Source organism: Triticum dicoccoides, chromosome 3B, assembly GCF_002162155.2.
Source record: "Triticum dicoccoides isolate Atlit2015 ecotype Zavitan chromosome 3B, WEW_v2.0, whole genome shotgun sequence".
Classification (NCBI taxonomy): Eukaryota; Viridiplantae; Streptophyta; class Magnoliopsida; order Poales; family Poaceae; genus Triticum; species Triticum dicoccoides.
In genome coordinates, this window is record NC_041385.1 from 576,547,556 (window position 1) to 576,569,889 (window position 22,334).

General features: G+C 44.6%; 1 protein-coding gene across 1 annotated transcript; it reads right to left on the reverse strand.

Annotated features, from left to right (window-relative positions):
* Positions 1-18,670: 18,670 nt before the first annotated feature.
* On the reverse strand, positions 18,671-22,309 carry LOC119277182 (WD repeat-containing protein 13-like). The gene is made up of 12 exons (XM_037558425.1): positions 22,240-22,309; positions 22,038-22,138; positions 21,755-21,815; positions 21,512-21,656; positions 21,276-21,413; positions 20,529-20,668; positions 20,306-20,353; positions 19,935-20,045; positions 19,677-19,855; positions 19,479-19,600; positions 19,188-19,264; positions 18,671-19,103 (listed from the first exon to the last, which is right to left on the reverse strand). The coding sequence occupies exons 1-12, from the start codon at positions 22,240-22,242 to the stop codon at positions 18,993-18,995; spliced, it is 1,236 nt and encodes a 411-aa protein (XP_037414322.1). The 5' UTR covers positions 22,243-22,309; the 3' UTR covers positions 18,671-18,992.
* Positions 22,310-22,334: the final 25 nt, after the last annotated feature.

Consider the following 22,334-nt stretch of genomic DNA (forward strand, 5'->3'; position numbering starts at 1 on the left):
TGATGTGTGCGACTGAAACCATTGTAATAATGATAAAAACATAAAAACATATGTGCATTAACGACTAAAAAAATAGGTTCACATCCACACATATATTACAGAACTACTAAAAAATGTTGCTCACACACCACCACTGCATAGTGGCATACGCTGGGTTGCAGTCGTAACATAGCACACAAACATAGTTTTCGACAATAACAAGATAGATAAGTACCTTACATTCCTCAGCAACAGAATGTAAGGTATGCGTCCGGCGTCTAACACCACATGATCACTTGTACTTCTTGTTGATTTTCTTGACAGCTTCCTCCACGAACTCGCGTGCTCCAGACCGCTTGTTGAAATCTTCGTTCGTCAACCAGTTCCACGTGTGGATTTTCCGGAGCTCAACAATCATTGCAGCTATGATGGCGGGGACGATTCTGCCTTCCCACTTTGCAAAGTATTCCAGCGCGTGAAAGCCGCAGTCCGTACTGCACGAGAAAAAGACTCAGATGAACACACAAAAAAAAGACAGACATAGCAAAACATAGACTTCAATTCACATGTGGCAACAAAAAAAAGAGGGGTTGCAATTGATGTAAACGGCACATAAAAAGGAGGGGAAAAAGAAATTACGTGTTCCCTTGCTTCACAGTCGCCACATACTCAATTGGGAAATGTCTGATCTGGACCTTTGAATTTTCATAGTGATGGTTCCATGTCTCTTTGAGGTTGTTGATGAAGAATTCAGCATGCGTAGTAAGATCTGAGTCAGCTCCCGAATGGATTGAATCAAGCACCTCGAAGCGTTGGTTCTTCAGGTCCAGACAGATCGCGTAGTGGTGACCACACTTGTTGTGTTGGGCATGTGGTGCAAGCTCCTGGAACATGGGGAACATGACCTGTATTTAAAAAGTGAAGAAATGAGAAGCAGAGTTCACATAAAAAGAACAGCAGAGGGACAAAAAAATTAGAATCATGTAGGATGTTTTTTTGGTTATGGGTGGGGGTAGTTGAAGGAAAGTTGCCATCCATGTATGTACAAGATTTGCCGTGCATTTCGCAAAATCAAAAATTGCCACGTGGTTCGCACGGGGAATGCACAAAACAAAAAGAAGAAAAAATGTGCATGGCAACTGTTGCCACATGAAAAAAACATCTGACACACAATCACAAAAGTGCAGAAGATGGCAAAAACCACACCATGTAAAAAAATAGTGCAGACAGGGGAGGAGTACTCACATATTTCTTCAGTGTTAGCTTGAATTCACCGTGCTGAGCGAAATTCTTCCTCAGAATTTTGTGGTGGAAGTCACCATCCCATATTTTGCATGTCACGCTGTAATGCATGATGACCTTGTCGGCACACATATCGATGTGATTGTTGATGTAGTCGATCCCGCATGCAATCACATTCGTCGACATTTTGCCGTTTGGCCTCACAGACTCGGCGAGATCACCCAGGTCGACGTACGTCGCTCCGCATTGAATGACTTTGGTTCTGTCCAAACATGAGCTGTATGAAAACGACATAACACGGAAGAATCATGCCTGCTAAGTAAAGAGATATATGAAAGAACTAAAACGTAAGCGCATCATGTATAGGGAGTGCAAAAAGAAAAAGATGAAAATGCTAAAAAAAGAACAAAGCAAAATGAGTGATTGTAGGATGTGGTCATTTACGCTTTCAACTCCTTCATATGCTTGCTGCTGGCCCTCGCATTTCCAAACCGCTTGATGATGTCATACAGCTGGGTCTGTTCCTTAGTGGCCCTGAATTCGGGCTCGTAGTCTTCCGCGGGAGGTGCGTGAACTACCCTCTGCTGTCTCACAGAACCAGGGGTCGCGCTTCTGATGGTATCCTCAGTTGCCATCTCCGCAGTCAAGTTGGAACTTGATTGCCCTTGTCCTCGGGATGTCCTCCTCTGCAATGCTGCCTCCTCAATCTTGCGGTAAGCTTCGTCAAGTGACGGTGAAATTTCCTCAGGGGTGCCTGCGATGATTCGAGAAGAAAAAATAAAAAAGTGTGTTAGGATGAGGAGAAAGTCAGAAAACATATGGATTGTGAGGAAATGGGGTGTATGATGTGAGATGCAGGTAGGAAAAAGTGGGGAAATTGCCATGTGTGGTGCAACTACAGTTGTGATGAAAAGTGGCGAAAAGTGGGGAAATACGATGGCCATGTCATCGCAACTGCAGTTGCCATGCAGTTGTGATGTATTACCGTTCAGATGGCCTGTGGTTGCCATGTCACATCAAATGCAGTTGCCATGTTGTGTCAACTCCACTTGCCATGTGATTACCGTATAGAAAAAATGCAGAATGGTAACCAAACAAAATGCAGGTGACATGGTGTGGCAAATCCAGTTGCCATATGTAATAAACTATAGTTGCCATGTGTCAGCAAATACAGTTGCCATGATGAATCAACTTCAGTTGCCATGTGTTTACCCAAATGTCAAAATGCAGCATGGCAACAACCAAAAAAAATGTAGGCTATGGTGCATCAAAAATCAACTTGCCATGTCATCACACCGCCGTTGCCACCGCAGGTGAGAACACCCCCGAAAGGAATATGATTGGGACAAAATTCAAACTACAAAATATGTGCACACGAAAATCGTAAGGACATGACAAGTGTACCTTGCACAATTGGCTCTGCGAACTTGACAGCCTTCCTGCCCTCGACCATTGGCTGCGCCATCATTGCCGCCGTGCCTCCTGGAAAAGCAAAGGCAACTGGAATAGGATCATGCACCACCGCTTGGTCTTGACTTATGCCAAGGCTGAAGCTCGGTGGGGTAAATGCCATTGGGTGCCTCTCATTCCTACTGGCCGGACCACGAACGATTTGCGGGGCAGAATCCAATGGTGAAAGATCAACAAACATATCTGAATCAGCCGCTACAGAATGTTCGGGCTTGTTTGCAGGGCGGGGCGTCTTGTCAGCGGTATCAGCAGCAGCTTTCATGGCAATCTTCTTGTTTGGGCTGTAGGGGACACCAACATTGACTGGCAGCCTGGAAGTGCGCAGATTTATGTTGGGGATTTCCACTGCGGGTAAAGGCGCAGTCTGCTCCGGCCGTTCACCTGCGTCACTCGTGCCAGCCTTGACAACTGCCTCAGTTTTGCTCCGGTCTTGCGGGTTCTCCATCACATTGCTTTGGGCGGTTGGCGGGAACAGTGTGGATGCAGGAACATACCCAGACTCATCTCTCCTACTACTAGGTACAGCCGGTGCATTGGGTACGACTGTTGGTTGCTTACGGGGGCTGTGACGCCTAGGTGGAAGACCAGCACGCGCCACGGTAACCTTAGCAGTATCTGCACCGATAGGGGCTGGAGCTGTTGTGCCAGGACTCTCTCCTGAAGATGGCATATCCTTATGAACAGCCGCCTCAGCGGCTTCTGTCGTGGACACAGGTGTGCCATCACGCACGCCCTTGGAGTCAGTGTCTGAAGAGCGGGAATCTTCCTTGCCTATGTTCGTCTCGGGAGCGTCCACTTCAACACTTGCTGATGGGGTGGCGTGGCTCACTGCGGCTTCCTTCATTGCCAGAAGGGTTGGCAATATTTCAGCTGTCCTGGCAGATATGTGAAGGAAATATGCCCTAGAGGCAATAATAAAGTTATTATTTATTTCCTTATTTCATGATAAATGTTTATTATTCATGCTAGAATTGTATTAACCGGAAACATAATACATGTATGAATATATAGACAAATAGAGTGTCACTAGTATGCCTCTACTTGACTAGCTTGTTAATCAAAGATGGCTATGTTTCCTAACCATGGACAAAGAGTTGTTATTTGATTAACGGGATCACATCATTAGTTGAATGATCTGATTGACATGACCCATTCAGTTAGCTTAGGACCCGATCGTTTAGTATGTTGCTATTGCTTTCTTCATGACTTATAAATGTTCCTATGACTATGAGATTATGCAACTCCCGTTTACCGGAGGAACACTTTGTGTGCTACCAAACGTCACAACGTAACTGGGTGATTATAAAGGTGCTCTACAGGTGTCTCCGAAGGTACTTGTTGAGTTGGCATATTTCGAGATTAGGATTTGTCACTCCGAATGTCGGAGAGGTATCTCTGGGCCCTCTCGGTAATGCACATCACTTAAGCCTTGCAAGCATTTCAACTAATGAGTTAGTTGTGAGATGATGTGTTACGGAACGAGTAAAGAGACTTGCTGGTAACGATATTGAACTAGGTATTGGATACCGACGATCGAATCTCGGGCAAGTAACATACCGATGACAAAGGGAACAACGTATGTTGTTATGCGGTCTGACCGATAAAGATCTTCATAGAATATGTAGGAACCAATATGGGCATCCAGGTCCCGCTATTGGTTATTGACCGGAGACGTGTCTCGGTCATGTCTACATTGTTCTCGAACCATTGGGTCCGCACGCTTAAGGTTTCGATGACAGTTATATTATGAGTTTATGTATTTTGATGTACCGAAGGTTGTTCGGAGTCCCGGATGTGATCACAGACATGACGAGGAGTCTCAAAATGGTCGAGACATAAATATTGATATATTGGACGACTATATTCGGACACCGGAAAGGTTCCGGAAGTTTCCGGAGAAAACCGGAGTGCCGGGGGGGTTACCGGAACCCCCCCGGGAGAGTTAATGGGCCACATGGGCCAAGAAGGGAAGAGAGAGGGGTGGCCAGGGTGGGCCGCGCGCCCCCTCTCCCTCCAGTCCGAATTGGACTAGGAGGGGGGGCGGCGCCCCCCTTTCCTTTCCCCCCTCTCCCCCTTCCTTCCCCCTCCTAGTAGGAGTAGGAAAGGGGGAATCCTACTCCTACTAGGAGGAGGATTCCTCCTCCCTTGGCGCGCCCCAAGGGGGCCGGCAGGCCTCCCCCTCCCTCCTTTATATACGGGGGTAGGGGGCACCCTAGACACATAAGTTGATCATTGAGATCGTTCCTTAGCCGTGTGCGGTGCCCCCCTCCACAAGATTACACCTCGGTCATATTGTAGCGGTGCTTAGGCGAAGCCCTGCGACAGTAGAACATCAAGATCGTCACCACGCCGTCGTGCTGACGGAACTCCTCCCCGCACCTCTGCTGGATCGGAGATCGGGGTGCGTCATCGAGTTGTACGTGTGTCAAGAACTCGGAGGTGCCGGAGTAACGGTGCTTGGATCGGTTGGACCGGGAAGACGTACAACTACTTCCTCTACGTTGCGTCAACGCTTCCGCTTCGGTCTACGAGGGTACGTAGACAACACTCTCCCCTCTCATTGCTATATCATCACCATGATCTTGCGTGTGCGTAGGAAATTTTTTGAAATTACTACGTTCCCCAACAGTGGTATCAGAGCCTAGGTTTTTATGGTTTGATGTTATATGCACGAGTAGAACACAAGTGAGTTGTGGGCGATATAAGTCATACTGCTTACCAGCATGTCATACTTTGGTTCGGCGGTATTGTTGGATGAAGCGGCCCGGACCGACATTACGCGTATGCTTACGTGAGATTGGTTTTACCGCCGTGCTTTGCACACAGGTGACTAGCGGGTGCCAGTTTCTCCAACTTTAGTTGAACCGAGTGTGGCTACGCCCGGTCCTTGCGAAGGTTAAAACAGCATCAACTTAACAAACTATCGTTGTGGTTTTGATGCGTAGGTGAGATTGGTTCTTGCTTAAGCCCGTAGCAACCACGTAAAACTTGCAACAACAAAGTAGAGGACGTCTAACTTGTTTTTGCAGGGCATGTTGTGATGTGATATGGCCAAGACATGATGCTATATTTTATTGTATGAGATGATCATGTTTTGTAACCGAAGTTATCGGCAACTGGCAGGAGCCATATGGTTGTCGCTTTATTGTATGAAATGCAAACGCCCTGTAATTGCTTTACTTTATCACTAAGCGGTAGCGATAGTCGTAGAAGCAATAGATGGCGTAAACGACAACGATGCTACGATGGAGATCAAGGTGTCGCGCCGGTGACGATGGTGATCATGATGGTGCTTCGGAGATGGAGATCACAAGCAGAAGAAGATGATGGCCATATCATATCACTTATATTGATTGCATGTGATGTTAATCCTTTATGCATCTTATCTTGCTTTGATTGACGGTAGTATTTTAAGATGATCTCTCACTATAAATTATCAAGTAGTGTTCTCCCTGAGTATGCACCGTTGCCAAAGTTCGTCGTGCCCAGACACCAGGTGATGATCGGGTGTGATAAGCTCTACGTCCATCTACAACGGGTGCAAGCCAGTTTTCCACACGCAGAATACTCAGGTTAAACTTGACGAGCCTAGCATATGCAGATATGGCCTCGGAGCACGGAGACCGAAAGGTCGAGCGTGAATCATATAATAGATATGATCAACATAGTGATGTTCACCATTGAAAACTACTCCATCTCACGTGATGATCGGTTATGGTTTAGTTGATTTGGATCACGTGATCACTTAGATGACTAGAGAGATGTCTGTCTAAGTGGGAGTTCTTAAGTAATATGATTAATTGAACTTAAATTTATCATGAACTTAGTCCTGGTAGTATTTTGCAAATTATGTTGTAAGATCAATAGCTTGCGTTGTTGCTTTCATATGTTTATTTTGATATGTTCCTAGAGAAAATTGTGTTGAAAAATGTTAGTAGCAATGATGCGGATTGGATCCGCGATCTGAGGTTTATCCTCATTGCTGCACAGAAGAATTATGTCCTTAATGCACCGCTAGGTGACAGACCTATTGCAGGAGCAGATGCAGATGTTATGAACGTTTGGCTAGCTCAATATGATGACTACTTGATAGTTTTGTGCACCATGCCTTATGGCTTAGAATCGGGACTTCAAAGATGTTTTGAACATCATGGACCATGTGAGATGTTCCAGGAGTTGAAGTTAATATTTCAAGCAAATACCCGAGTTGAGAGATATGAAGTCTCCAACAAGTTCTATAGCTAAAAGATGGAGGAGAATCGCTCAACTAGTGAGCATGTGCTCAGATTGTCTGGGTACTACAATCGCTTGAATCAAGTGGGAGTTAATCTTCCAGATAAGATAGTGATTGACAGAATTCTCTAGTCACCATCACCAAGTTAGTAGAACTTCGTGATGAACTATAGTATGCAAGGGATGATGAAAATGATTCCCGAGTTTTTCATGATGATGAAATCGATGAAGGTAGAAATCAAGAAAGAACATCAAGTGTTGATGGTTAACAAGACCACTAGTTTCAAGAAAAGGGCAAAGGGATAGAAAGGAACTTCAAAAGAACGGCAAGCAAGTTGCTGCTCAAGTGAAGAAGCCCAAGTCTGGACCTAAGCCTGAGACTAAGTGCTTCTACTACAAAGGGACTGGTCACTGAAAGCAGAACTACCCCAAGTATTTGGCGGATAAGAAGGATGGCAAAGTGAACAAAGGTATATTTGATATACATGTTATTGATGTGTACTTTACTAGTGTTTATAGCAACCCCTCGGTATTTGGTACTGGTTCAGTTGCTAAGAGTAGTAACTCGAAACGGGAGTTGCAGAATAAACAGAAACTAGTTAAGGGTGAAGTGACGATGTTTGTTGAAAGTAGTTTCAAGATTGATATGATCATCATCGCACACTCACTATACTTTCGGGATTAGTGTTGAACCTAAATAAATGTTATTTGGTGTTTGCGTTGAGCATGAATATGATTTGATCGTGTTTATTGCAATACGGTTATTCACTGAAGTAAGAGAATAAACTGTTGTTCTGTTTACATGAATAAAACCTTATATGGTTACACATCCAATGAAAATGGTTCATTGGATCTCGATCGTAGTGATACACATATTCATAATATTGAAACCAAAAGATGCAAAGTTAATAATGATAGTGCAACTTATTTGTGGCACTGCCGTTTGGGTCATATAGGTGTAAAGCGCATGAAGAAACTCCATAAAGATGGATTTTCGGAATCACTTGGTTATGAATCATTTGATGCTTGCGAACCGTGCCTTTTAGGCAAGATGACTAAAACTCCGTTCTCCGGAACAATGGAACAAGCTACTGACTTATTGGAAATAATACATACCGATGTATGCGATCCAATGAGTGTTGATGCTCGTGGCAAGTATCGTTATTTTCTGACCTTCACAAGATGATTTGAGCAGATATGGTTATATCCACTTGATGAAACATAAGTCTGAAATAATTGAAAGGTTCAAAGAATTTCAGAGTGAAGTGGAAAAATCATCGTAACAAGAAAATAAAGTTTCTGCGATCTGATCGCGGAGACAAATATTTGAGTTACGAGTTTGGTCTTCAATTAAAACAATGTGGAATAGTTTCACAAATTCATGCCACCTGGAACACCACATCATAATGGTGTGTCCGAACGTCATAACCGTACTTTATTGGATATGGTACAATCTATGATATTTCTTACCGAATTTACCACTATAGTTTTTGGGTTATGCATTAGAGACAGCTGCATTCACGTTAAAAGGGCACCATCTAAATCCGTTGAGACGACACCATATGAACTGTGGTTTAGCAAGAAACCCAAGTTGTCATTTCTTAAAGTTTGGGGCTGCGATGCTTATGTGAAAAAGTTTCATCCTGACAAGCTCGAACCCAAATCGGAGAAGTGCGTCTTCATAGAATACCCAAAGGAAATTGTTGGGTACACCTTCTATCACAGATCCGAAGGCAAAACATTCGTTGCTAATAATGGATCCTTTCTAGAGAAGGAGTTTCTCTCGAAAGAAGTGAGTGGGAGGAAAGTAGAACTTGATGAGGTAACTATACCTGTTCCCTTATTGGAAAGTAGTTCATCACAGAAATATGTTCTTGTGACTACTATACCAATTAGTGAGGAAGCTAATGATGATGATCATGTAACTTCAGATCAAGTTACTACCGAACCTCGTAGGTAAAAAGGAGTGAGATCCGCACCAGAGTGGTACGGTAATCCTGTTCTGGAGGCCATGTTACTTGACCATGACAAACCTATGAACTATGAGGAAGCGATGATGAGCCCAGATTCCGCGAAATGGCTTGAGGCCATGAAATCTGAGATGAGATCCATGTATGAGAACAAAGTGTGGACTTTGGTGGAGTTGCCCGATGATCGGCAAGCCATAGAAAATAAATGGATCTTCAAGAGGAATACAGACGCTGATAGTAGTGTTACTATCTACAAAGCTAGACTTGTCGAAAAAGGTTTTTGACAAAGTTCAAGATGTTGAATACAATGAGATTTTCTCACTCGTATTGATGCTTAAAAGTCTGTCCGAATCATGTTAGCAATTGCCACATTTTTTGAAATCTGGCAAAAGGATGTCAAAACTGCATTTCTTAATGGGTTTATTAAAGAAGAGTTGTATATGATGCAACCAGAAGGTTTTGTCAATCCTAAAGGTGCTAACAAAATGTGCAAGCTCCAGCGATCCATCTATGGACTGGTGCAAGCATCTCGGAGTTGGAATATACGCTTTGATAAGTTGATCAAAGCATATAGTTTATACAGACTTGCAGTGAAGCCTGTATTTACTAGAAAGTGAGTGGGAGCACTACAGCATTTCTGATAAGTATATGTGAATGACATATTGTAGATCGGAAATGATATAGAATTATTCTGCAAAGCATAAAGGAGTGTTTGAAAGGAGTTTTTGAAAGAAAGACCTCGGTGAAGCTACTTACATATTGAGCATCAAGATCTATAGAGATAGATCAAGACGCTTGATAAGTTTTTTCAATGAGTACATACCTTGACAAGATTTTGAAGTAGTTCAAAATGGAACAGTCAAAGAAAGAGTTCTTGCCTGTGTTACAAGGTGTGAAATTGAGTAAGACTCAAAATCCGACCACGGCAGAAGATAGAAAGAGAATGAAAGTCATTCCCTATGCCTTGGCCATAGGTTCTATAAAGTATGCCATGCTGTGTACCAGATCTATTGTATACCCTACACTGAGTTTGGCAAGGGAGTACAATAGTGATCTAGGAGTGGATCACTGGACAGCGGTCAAAATTATCCTTAGTGGAATAAGGATATGTTTCTCGATTATGGAAGTGACAAAAGGTTCGTCGTAAAGGGTTACGTCGATGTAAGTTTTGACACCGATCTGGATGACTCTAAGTCTCGATCTAGATACATATTGAAAGTGGGAGCAATTAGCTAGAGTAGCTCCGTGCAGAGCATTGTAGACATAGAAGATTGCAAAATACATAACGGATCTGAATGTGTAAGACCCGTTGACTAAGATTCTCTCACAAGCAAAACATGATCACACCTTAGTACTCTTTGGGTGTTAATCACATAGCAATGTGAACTAGATTACTGAATCTAGTAAACCCTTTGGGTGTTGGTCACATGGCGATGTGAACTATGGGTGTTAATCGCATGATGATGTGAACTATCGATGTTAATCACATTGTGATGTGATCCAGATTATTGACTCTAGTGCAAGTGGGAGACTGAAGGAAATATGCCCTAGAGGCAATAATAAAGTTTATTTATTTCCTTATTTAATGATAAATGTTTATTATTCATGCTAGAATTGTATTAACCGGAAACATAATACATGTGTGAATATATAGACAAATAGAGTGTCACTAGTATGCCTCTACTTGACTAGCTTGATTGTTAATCAAAGATGGTTATGTTTCCTAACCATGGACAAAGAGTTGTTATTTGATTAACGGGATCACATCATTAGTTGAATGATCTGATTGACATGACCCATTCAGTTAGCTTAGCACCCGATCGTTTAGTATGTTGCTATTGCTTTCTTCATGACTTATACATGTTCCTATGACTATGAGATTATGCAACTCCCGTTTACCAGAGGAACACTTTGTGTGCTACCAAACGTCACAACGTAACTGGGTGATTATAAAGGTGCTCTACAGGTGTCTCCGAAGGTACTTGTTGAGTTGGCGTATTTCGAGATTAGGATTTGTCACTCCGAATGTCGGAGAGGTATCTCTGGGCCCTCTCGGTAATGCACATCACTTAAGCCTTGCAAGCATTTCAACTAATGAGTTAGTTGTGAGATGATGTATTACGGAACGAGTAAAGAGACTTGTCGGTAACGAGATTGAACTAGGTATTGGATACCGACGATCGAATCTCGGGCAAGTAACATACCGATGACAAAGGGAACAACATATGTTGTTATGCGGTCTGACCGATAAAGATCTTCGTAGAATATGTAGGAACCAATATGGGCATCCAGGTCCTGCTATTGGTTATTGACCGGAGACGTGTCTCGGTCATGTCTACATTGTTCTCGAACCGTAGGGTCCGCATGCTTAAGGTTTCGATGACAGTTATATTATGAGTTTATGTATTTTGATGTACCGAAGGTTGTTCGGAGTCCCGGATGTGATCACGGACATGACGAGGAGTCTCGAAATGGTCGAGACATAAAGATTGATATATTGGACGACTATATTCGGACACCAGAAAGGTTCCGGAAGTTTCCGGAGAAAACCGGAGTGCCGGGGGGTTACCGGAACCCCCCGGGAGAGTTAATGGGCCACATGGGCCAAGAAGGGAAGAGAGAGGGGCGGCCAGGGTGGGCCGCGCGCCCCCTCTCCCTCTAGTCCGAATTGGACTAGGAGGGGGGGCGGCGCCCCCCTTTCCTTTCCCCCCTCTCCCCCTTCCTTCCCCCTCCTAGTAGGAGTAGGAAAGGGGGAATCCTACTCCTACTAGGAGGAGGATTCCTCCTCCCTTGGCGCGCCCCAAGGGGGCCGGCCGGCCTCCCCCTCCCTCCTTTATATACGGGGGTAGGGGGGCACCCTAGACACATAAGTTGATCATTGAGATCGTTCCTTAGCCGTGTGCGGTGCCCCCCTCCACAAGATTACACCTCGGTCATATTGTAGCGGTGCTTAGGCGAAGCCCTGCGACAGTAGAACATCAAGATCGTCACCACGCCGTCGTGCTGACGGAACTCCTCCCCGCACCTCTGCTGGATCGGAGATCGGGGTGCGTCATCGAGTTGTACGTGTGTCAAGAACTCGGAGGTGCCGGAGTAACGGTGCTTGGATTAGTTGGACCGGGAAGACGTACAACTACTTCCTCTACGTTGTGTCAACGCTTCCGCTTCGGTCTACGAGGGTACGTAGACAACACTCTCCCCTCTCGTTGCTATATCATCACCATGATCTTGCGTGTGCGTAGGATTTTTTTTGAAATTACTACGTTCCCCAACAATATGGACTCATCACTTCCCGATGTACGGATGCCTGTTGTTCTAGCCTGGGCATCCGCAGCCGGCGGAGATGGTCGGCCACTCGCATCAGGGTTGGTGGAAGCAGTCATCAGTGCAGCAGCAGTATTGTCGCCGGGTGCCTCATGTACATTTGAGTTGCCCCCAGTTGACAACTTTGAATGTAGTCGTTCAAGCGGATCATATATCCTATGCTTGGCCCCGCGCGTAGTAGTCTTCTTAACCCTGCAAAAAGAAAAAAATCACATGAGAAAGGTTTGAAAAAAATGAGCAAAAATATGTTTTGCAAAAATGGTAGAAACCTTAAAGTGAATGAAAAACAAGTGGAAAGTTGGTAGTTGCCATGTAATGGGAACTTGAGTTGCCATGTGTCCTGGTTAGCAGTTGCCATTCAGCAGTAGTTGCCATGTTAGCAAAAATTGAAGAATGAAAAACTGATGTATGTTCTGTCAGGAATGCAATTTGAAAACTGTGTATGGGATGAGCTCACAAGGCCATAGGTAAAAAATGGCAGTTGCCCATGAGGTAGAGGGTTAGATGCCAGTTGCACTAGATGCCAGTTGCCATGTGAAGACCAAATATGAGTTGCCGTAAAACTAAAAAAAGAATTGAAGGAAGAAATCATTTGGGGGAAGAGAGGTTGCCGCGTGGGTGACGGTGAAAGAAGATCATGTGACAAAGCTGAACAAAAAAGAATTGGAAAATTGAAGGGAAAAAAACAATATGAAAATGAAAGCACATTGATTAACATACTTCTTGACTGGCTTCCTCATGTCTGGCAACACAACAGGATCCCCGGTGTTGGTCGTCGTCGTACGAGGAGACAACCTGGTGGAAGGGGTGTCACCAGCAATGGGGGCACCTTTGTTCAAGCGATCAGAAGCACGGGTTGGCTTTGGCGCCTGTTTCTTCGTAACTGCTCGTCCACCAGCGGTCGGCTCGCTGCAAAAATAACAGATGGAGGGAAAAAGGCAAGGTGGCAAATGTCAGACAACAAACCCGTTGCCGCGCTTGACAACAGAAAAGTGCAAAGAAAATTGGATGAGATTGTTCCAAGAAAATAGACACAGCGGAAAACTAAAAATTGAAAGTCGAACCTCCTCCTGGCAGCTATGGGATCCGTCTTGGACTTCTTGCCATGAGAACCCTGCCCAACATCATCTGGAGCCCTCCCCCTCCTTGATGGCAACACCCCCTGGCCTCTCGCAGCCGTCTGTTCTTTCACTTTCTCCGGTGGTGGGGCATCTGTTGCATCCTTGCCCCTGTTGCCGCCTCTGCGAACTTCAGCTTGTTCATCGTCATCCGTGTCCTGATGCACATTGTCCATGTCGTCGTCGTCATCCTTGCTGAGGCCAGCGTCTCCGTCTACATCATCTTGTGTGTCGCCGGACTCTTGGGAACTGTTGTAGTCGTATCGGCCACGACAACCGGTTGGCCGGTGTGTACGTTCTGGGACAAATGAAGTGAAGTGCCTCGCAACCGCGTCGCTGTCAGAGGCACTGAGGGACGTCCACCCCTCGACCAACTTCCCGAGCAATCCGGTCAGTCCGGAAGCAAACTGCCTAATTAGATGCTCAACTGGTGCCCTCGCCTGTCCACGAAAACAAGAAGCATCAACAAACAACCCGTATTGAAGTCACTTCCGCAACATCAACATGTAATCCACGGCAAACCATGGATGTGGACATTTTGATTACCTCAGAAGGGCAAGACGGAGCTGAGTGCACGTCCATCCACTTTTCAAATTTTTGAGGCCCCCCAAACACGCTGTAGTCTATAGCATGCTTGGCCATCAGCTATGAAAAACAAAAAAAGAAATTGTAAGCATGCCTTATAAACCATGGACGGTTGCGTCGTGTCAAATTTGTAAGCATGCCGTGTGAAAAAAAGACATAAACAAAAACTAACCTGTAGTTTTCCATACGTGCCATCAGTTGCCCTGTCTGCAGCAAGCACAGCCTTGACAGCGCTGATGGTCCACGCAGAAACAGCAAACTTGTGCGTAGGCGGCGGGCCTCCTACCCCAGTGAAATCCACGGTGGACAGATCAAGACAGTCGACATACATAAGCTGATTTAAAAACAATTTTGCAAAGAAAAGAAAATATCAGTTGCCATCATGGGTAATTTGTAGTTTAAAAAAGAGAGCAGGATAATGTATGATCCAACGATAATATGTATGTGGTAGTTGCCATCAAAGTGTGATGGCAGTTGCCATCCTACTGTGATGGCAGTTGCCATGCTAATATGAAGGCAGTTGCCACATTGTCAGTATGACAGTTGCCACGTTGTCATTATGGCAGTTGCCACATTGTCGCTATGGCAGTTGCCATCTTGTTGTGACCAGATTGTCATGCATGAATGAAAGTGCGTTATAAACAAAGAGTTCACACAGAGACCTGGTAAAAATAAATACCATTAAATGCAGGCGACAACCCTTCTGGTACATCTTGTTTTTGAAAGCATCGTGGAGAAAGTCGGCAATGAACTTACACCAGTTCATATTCTTCACGTTTTTCAGATTCGCCTGCACCACACAAAATTTTCAGGGCAAAAAAGTTTGCCGCGTCAGAAATCAAACAGAAAGAAACGCAACGAAAACACTGGCAGTAGTAAGCATGGATCATTCACCAGGATGGGGAAACATTTGTTGCTTGGGCGAAGAGAAGTGGTCGGCGCGAAAACAGCTGATATGAGGTACATGAGTAGCTTCATCTTGAAAACTTCTCCGTGCGTCGTCATGGCCTGCAGAGAATCTGCCAGTACAGACGTGTTCGGCATTGCCTCCAACCCAGGAAACAAACGGGCGAACAGCTCTTCCTCGATCTCATTATTAACCTTGTACGGGACTTTGATATGTCCCCGAGGCACACCCAAAGTGCAGAACACGGATTCCTCATTCAGTGAGAGTCTTCCCCGTCCCGGGATCACGAATTCCCTGGAGGCGGGATCGTATATCTCACCAAGCCAGTTGCATACCGGGTTGACAAGGTTCGTGCACCGGACATCCATCAGAACCTGCATACCCATCTCAGCAGCAGCTCCCTTTTGATCGTCAGTGAATTTGTCAATCAACACGGTCAGACGTTCCTGGGAGGCTCTGTTGCGAATACGTTTCTTCTTCTGCAAAAAACAAACACAGAAGTGTTGAGTTGTTGCCATGTTTTTGCAATGTTATGAAAATTTAGTTCATGATGGACGACTATAAAAAAGATCTAGGTGCCAGCAAATAACATAAATCAGGAGGAGGGGGGCGGGTGTGCGGACAGTTACCTCATCGCCCTCTTTTCTCCGTCCAGTTGCCCGGTTACGTTGAGGTGGATCCATGAAATCGTCATCATCACTTTGATGATCGCCACGAGCCATTCTGCTGATGTAGGAATAGACCAAATTGTTAATGGCGAAAATGTAAAATGCAATGGGTAAGCAGTTGCCACCTAACAGAAAAAATGTTAACTATTTGAATGCAAATGTGGTTGCCATACTATGCAGCCAGTTTGCCACATTGTCATATCTGTGTTGTGGCAACAGACATTGTGTTCACATACTGTATTGCAACATGATTATACAAAATCCAAGTGGCAAACACGCCCACTCGATGTGCACATTAATTCCGTCCAGTGCTACCGATTGTGGCAACTATCAAAGTATGGAAACTGTCGCAAATAATTCAGAAAAAAAAACAAGTCTCACAAATGAAAAAGAATGTTTGAGGTTACTATTATGTAAATTAAGCAAAAAAACAGTTTGCCTCGTTAAAAGAGCAACTATCTCATTCATTCAGTAAAATTTAGTTGCCCCCCTTGTGTGTGAGCTTGAACACATTTGTGGCAACTATGACAGTCAGTTTCAGAAAATATGTTGCCGCAGAAGAGAACACATTTGTGGCAATTGCCACATTTGTTCATGTAGTCTAGTTGCCACACACCTGTTCACGTTCGGTCATACTGCCATAGTTGCCACATTCAGAAAGCATATTTTTTCTGGTTACTTATCGTACAAGTTCAGCAGAATTAAAATTTGTCACATGGGAAGAGCATGCGTGTGGCAACTGCCACAGGAGTTCAATGAAAATAGTTGCCACCTCGTTTTGGGGTGGCAACTATGACAGTCATTTTCGGAAATCTATTGCCACATGGGAGAACACGTTTGTGGCAACTACCACGTTTCTTCAGGTAGTTTAGTTGCCGCACATTTGTTCACGTTCAATCATACTGCCAATTTCGCCACAGTCTGCAGTTTCAACCCCAAAACTAGACTAGATCTAGGTTTCAATGGCAACTGCTTCAACCTCAAAATCACCCTTACAATTCACGCGCGAAATGGCTGCAACCCCAAATTTCGAACCAATCCGCACCAAAACAACCCGGCGGACAACTCTCAAAATCCAAATGCAAGACTAATGCGTTGCCTACGAGCAGGCATAGCCTCACCGACGATGTCGCCGTAGCGGCGGCAACGAAACTGCCCACTCCCACGAAGCAACGGCAGGCACACAACTATGGCGCACCGCCGCAGCGGCGGGAACGCCGGCGCACCGCCGAATCGCCGGAATTTATAGGAATGGATCTAGAAATCGAACAGGGAGGAAAGAGGGGAACAAAATCAGGGAGGGTATGCGATAGATGAAGCGAGCATTACCTTCGACCCGCACGCGTTCCGGCGACGCCGCTCCGCTCCGACGAGCACCACCAACGCCCGCGAACACCGTCGACTGTCCCGCCTCCGCCGTCGCCTTCTCCCCTCGCCTTCTCCTCCAGTGGACTGTAATGCGAGTGGGTTGTGCCAGTAAATGCGACGCGGGGGGGAGTGAATGGAACCGTGAGGGAGAGGGTGGAGGGGTGTGCGACGTGTTTGACGTCAACTGCGGTCGGACCGTGGCGTGCGGGCGCATGGCAGTTCCACCGCACGCCCCTCAGTGGCAACCGCTGACCGCGAGATGGCAACTACCGTGCGGGCGAACCCACTCGCACACCGCACACTAGAATCATCCTACGTGGCGCCGAAAACCAGCCCTTTTGCTCCAAGATTCGTGCAAAACGAAACCAACGGCGATGCTTGCGTGTGGACGGAGTGGTTAACGCCCACACGTGTGGGCGTTAACATTTCCGTAAACAAAAAGAGCAGCATTCTCAAAAAAGAGAGAGCGCAATACTCAGCATCGGCCAATCGATGGGGTGCCCAGATCGGTCACCTTCTCCATTGTTGATCCTGCACCATGTAACCGTCTGATTTGTCGATTCCTTTGTTCCTTCCCCATACAAACGGAAGAGAGAGAGAGAGAGAGAGAGAGAGAGAGAGAGAGAGAGAGAGAGAGAGAGAGAGAGAGAAGGGGCCGTGCCCTAGCTCATAGGCTCGCGGGCCTCGCCCCTTCCCTCCCCAGGACCATCAGTGCGCCGCACTCCGCCTTGTCGTCGACGGCACGACAAGTTGGCTAGACATGCTTTTTTACTTCTACTCTACTGTTCTCTAGGTTGATACTCCCCTAGTTTTATTATTTCGGATGTAATAGACGACTCCTTGTTTGTGATGAAATAAAGTGTTGCTTTTCCCTTAAAAAAGAAATTGCCTCCATAGCACCAAAGTTGTTCTTGAGAAAAAAGTCAAAACATACCCATGTGGGATCTACTCTCTCCGTTCCTAAATATAAGACTTATATTTAGGAACGGAGGAAGTAGTTTTGAAGAACTCGCCACAAATAATCTAATGATAAAAACAAATCTGAATTCCGACGGTCAAATTAAAAGTTACATGGGCTAATGATGAAAACGGATCTGAGTTCAACGGTCAAATTAAAAGTTACATGGGCTAGTGTACCAGAGACAGGGATCATACCCATGCAGGTGCGACGCAGCTTCAGTGCCATAAAGGCACCTGCCTTTGGGTCCCTGACACGTGGGCTAGCCACTTGTTGGGCCCACATGTCTAGGCACAAAGTCAGGTGCCTTAAGGCACCAAAGCGCAGGCCATGCCGGTGCTCTCGTTCCTTTTATGAAAGGGTGTGGCTAGGTCTCAGTCGACTGAGATTTAACAGTCTCGGTCAAGTGACATAACATGCAAAAGAGATAAAGAAAAATTGAAAAAAAAAATAGCATGCATCTCAATGTAAATCTTATGGATATAGCATCGACTAAGAATTAACGAAGTCTTAGTCGATTGAGACTTAGCAAAACTGTTTATGAAAAAGCCTGCTCCATCACGCGCAGGCAGTGGTGGCTAGAGGGTCCTTTGCAAGGACCCAAAAAGTGAAACCGAAGGAAGTAAACTAAAACCACGACGAGTAATTTGGAACGGAGGGAGTACGTAACTTTATCCTACTAAACGTGCCAATTTGTGAACGGTACATACATATGTTAGATGTGTTGGTAACTTGAATTATACTGAGTAAATCGCAACCATCAGAATGGAACTCGGTAATGCTGAACATGTCGAATAATGCAGCAAATCCATTTCAGTTCATAAACTTTGTTTTGAAGAGCAACATCATGATGCACCAGATGGATTTGAAAACCCAGGGTACTATTTCCACTATACCTTTCAGTATTGAACAACAAAATCAATGTAATTGGGGGCAAAAGCATGAAATGATACAAGATACACCGGGGAAAAAATGATTTACACTCTACTGGGAGACCTATACTTCTGTAAATATAATCGAAGGCCGGTCCATCTTCTTGCCCAGGCCTTGTGGTATGTTACAAACAACATGGTGGCGGGTACAATGCGCGCTAGGCAATGCCTCTGTTGGGACAATGTATCAGCCTCTACAATTGCTGTATACAAGCATCCTCGAGATGTGGCGTTCACTCTAATTAGTTTTTGCTCGTTTCCATACAATAACTGTACCGTCTGAATCGGATGAGGCGAGCAAATTTTCCCCGTGATTCCAGGCTACTCCCATTACTGGAGAGCCGTGTCCCTTCAGGGATGTAAATGGCTTCATCAATACCTCAACTTGTAACCAAATTTTAAGATGCAAAAAGTATAGGGACACTAAGCATACCTGCAGTTTATTTACACATGAATTCTTTGGCCGAGCCAAATCATAGAAGTAAACATTCGAATCTCCGCTGCCAGTAACTTCATAGTCAGAAGAAAATACAAGTCAGCTACATTTATTTATTTAATTTTCAAAAGTTCAGGAATGCATTTGTCTTATAGGCGGTAGACAAAAGGGTTGCGACTGGTGAATGACAGATGGTGTATTTCGGTGCAAACCGCTTAAGTTTCAGCTAACCAGAGCCAAGAACTATGGTTTCTCGGAAAAAAGCAACTACAAACAGTTCCAACTCACCTATGAATTCCCCTTTCTCAAGGGAAAGAAGTGGACAGAAAGAAGCACGGATATTCTGCACTGGTGAAGCCAATTTTAGAGAGCATATGAGAGTCAAGTATCCATGGGAATTTGTTGCAATGCTGAAATGCCAATAACAGAATACTGGTGAGATAAAAGTGGAAGCCACAACAGGATGGACTGTAATAAAGTACACACCTGAAGAAATACAGGTTTCCATCTTGAGCACAAGAGAGAAGTACTGGACAACGTGCTACGAGAGAGAAGGTACGGTACTGGATGGTTGTAATGGAAGATTTGCTCTTACAACTCTTGTTCTTATGAGTTCTAGATAAAGACCCTGTGTGAGAGTTCACACTAATAGTGTATATGTAACCCTGTACATTTCAAGCACCAATTCAAAACTATGAAATTTAAATTCCACATTAATATTTAGCAAATCAAATTATTTGATACCTGCGCATCACCAGCAAAAATAAGCTGACCAGTGTGGTCGATATCCAACGCTGTAACCGCATTGTCACAGGTGAGTTTGCTGATTACTCTCCCAGTACTAAAATTAATTGCCTAGATTGGAAAGAAAATTGGATCACACGGCCGTTAAAGCAATTGATGGAAATGTTTCTGATTACAAAGGTTGATGTGATTTAAAATTATTTAACGGACAACAGGTACATCATTTTCACTGATAAATACCAGAACAGACAAACATCATTTTTCTTATTATTGTACAACAGAAAATTGATCAGAGGACCAGCCAACAAGCAACATATGCAAAAGCATACTATTGTATATAGATTGTAAGAGCGACAGAGCAGGAAGTTTACATTGATTTCCCTGTTTGCATTGCCAACTAACAGCAAATTATTGTTCACCTGCAATAAAGTGTTTGAAAGGAACCACCAGTAAATATATGATACGAGAGATAATTTATGTTGGTTATTGTAAAAGGAATAGTGACTTATTAGCACTGCAGATGCAGGCAAAAATCATTGGTGAAAGGAATAGGAAAAAATAACAATCATACTTTTCTGCTAAGTTTGGACTTACGGGATGAAAGCAGATGCATAGCTGGGAAGAAACTCCATATACGACTCTGATACAAGTGCCTTTAGAGATCTCCCACACTCTCACAGTTTTATCCATGGAGCATGAAGCTATGTACTGGTTATTAGATGAAAAATCAAAATCTGTAATGCCGTTAGAATAATAATAAACTCAAGATACGGGAATAGACAGGAAAGTACAGGTTGAATTGATCATGCTTCGCTTACATTCACAAAGTACATACAATATCATATCTTTTCTAGTCTTGCACTACCATTTTAGCTATCACAAGCCCAAATTCATTTAGTTATAGTATTACTTCTGTGCATAATGATTCTATATGCTCAGCACTAGGGTTTGTCCTCTTGACCAGAGCGGAATGTATTATTTATAACAGGAAACCACAATTAACGAATCAGTATGTTTGCTAAATGTGACAGCAGTGGGAACCAAAAGCTTTGGGCATGCATAGCAAGCCTTCATTAACTTGCATGAGAACTACAAAGTTATTTTGTAACATTACATGGCCTAAGTAAGTAGTTCTTGGTTACTGAGCCCATAAACACCAGGAGATGGCATGACACAAGGGACATGGTCCTATGCAGATTTTATGCACATAGGAATGTATGCTACTAGGTGGAGATCTCAGTTTTCTTAACCCTTGAAACCAAATAATTTGTTGAAAGTAAAAGTGAAGGTAGATATACAAAAAAAAGAGATAGTTTTACAAATACGATTAAGTGGTCTAACCTGTGATATCTTTTGAATGTCCTGTTAATTTTTGAAGAACAGAGGGTGGCTCAGAAACCTGGCAAACCGTCAAACTGCCATCGGATGAACCATAAGCAAGCAGATCTGAATTCGTGCGGCCAAATTGCAATACGGTAACTGCCAAGGGTAAAATCGATACTATTCAATTAGCTCATAGGAGAATACTTCATCATTGACACAGAAGACACTGTCTAGCATGACTACGAGCAAATAACCTGATGCTTTGCAGTTGTCAAAGATGCAATGCATTCCAACAAACGAGTATGCAGGTTCGGCGAATCTGACATGGCGCTCAGGTTCACTATGCTTTGAGCTGACACTCAAGGTGCGGCTTAACTTACCGCTGTTACTTCTGAGGTCCTGCGGCAAAGAAGTAACATCAGACTTCACGGCAACATGTGTACACACACTTCTTCAGGAACAGAACAAGCTTCATGTGAAAAACTAGAAGAACAAACCCTGATAGAACTCCAGCTGTCTGCTTCAGAAAATGTAGCAGGGCTAGCAAACCACCTCCCACTGGTCAATCAGAAAGCCCAAGATGTTAGATTTCACCTTTCGTACTATCACTTCATGCTTAAACGATTGGGCTTGAGAAGAAACTAGCTGACAAGCATGAGCAGTACTTCGAAATTACATTAATTACAGCACCGTACACAAACTTAGCAACGTTTTGGTCTCGTTTCGTCTAAGGTAGGGGCGTGTCAGGCGACTGAAGCACAGAGCAATCAGAGGCGTCACCTGTTGCTGGGCGTGCTGTGGGCGCTGCTTGAGGCGGCGTCGATACGGCGGAGGAGGAAGTTCCGGTAGGCGATGTAGCCCTTGCCGTTGCACCGCCACTCCTGCAGCATCCCCATAGCAATCCATCCAATCATACATTGTCCCCGACGCATGAAAACGAACATGATGCCAATGGCAGGAGGAGGGATCTAGGGGCGGGTACCATGCGGTGGTTGAGCGCGGAGGAGGACTTGCGGCGGAGGAGGAGGCGGCGGAGGGCGGCGTAGTCGGGGTCGGGGCGGGAGGTTGAGGAGGAGG

Bases quoted from the DNA above. Each gene is read 5' to 3' on its own strand.
- LOC119277182 (XM_037558425.1), bottom strand. The intron at 20,669-21,275 runs GTTAGACCACTT...ACGGCATTACAG, and splicing joins ACATTCAAAAGATATCACAG to ATTTTGATTTTTCATCTAAT. The intron at 19,601-19,676 runs GTGTGTACTTTA...TTGGCATTTCAG, and splicing joins GGAAACCTGTATTTCTTCAG to CATTGCAACAAATTCCCATG.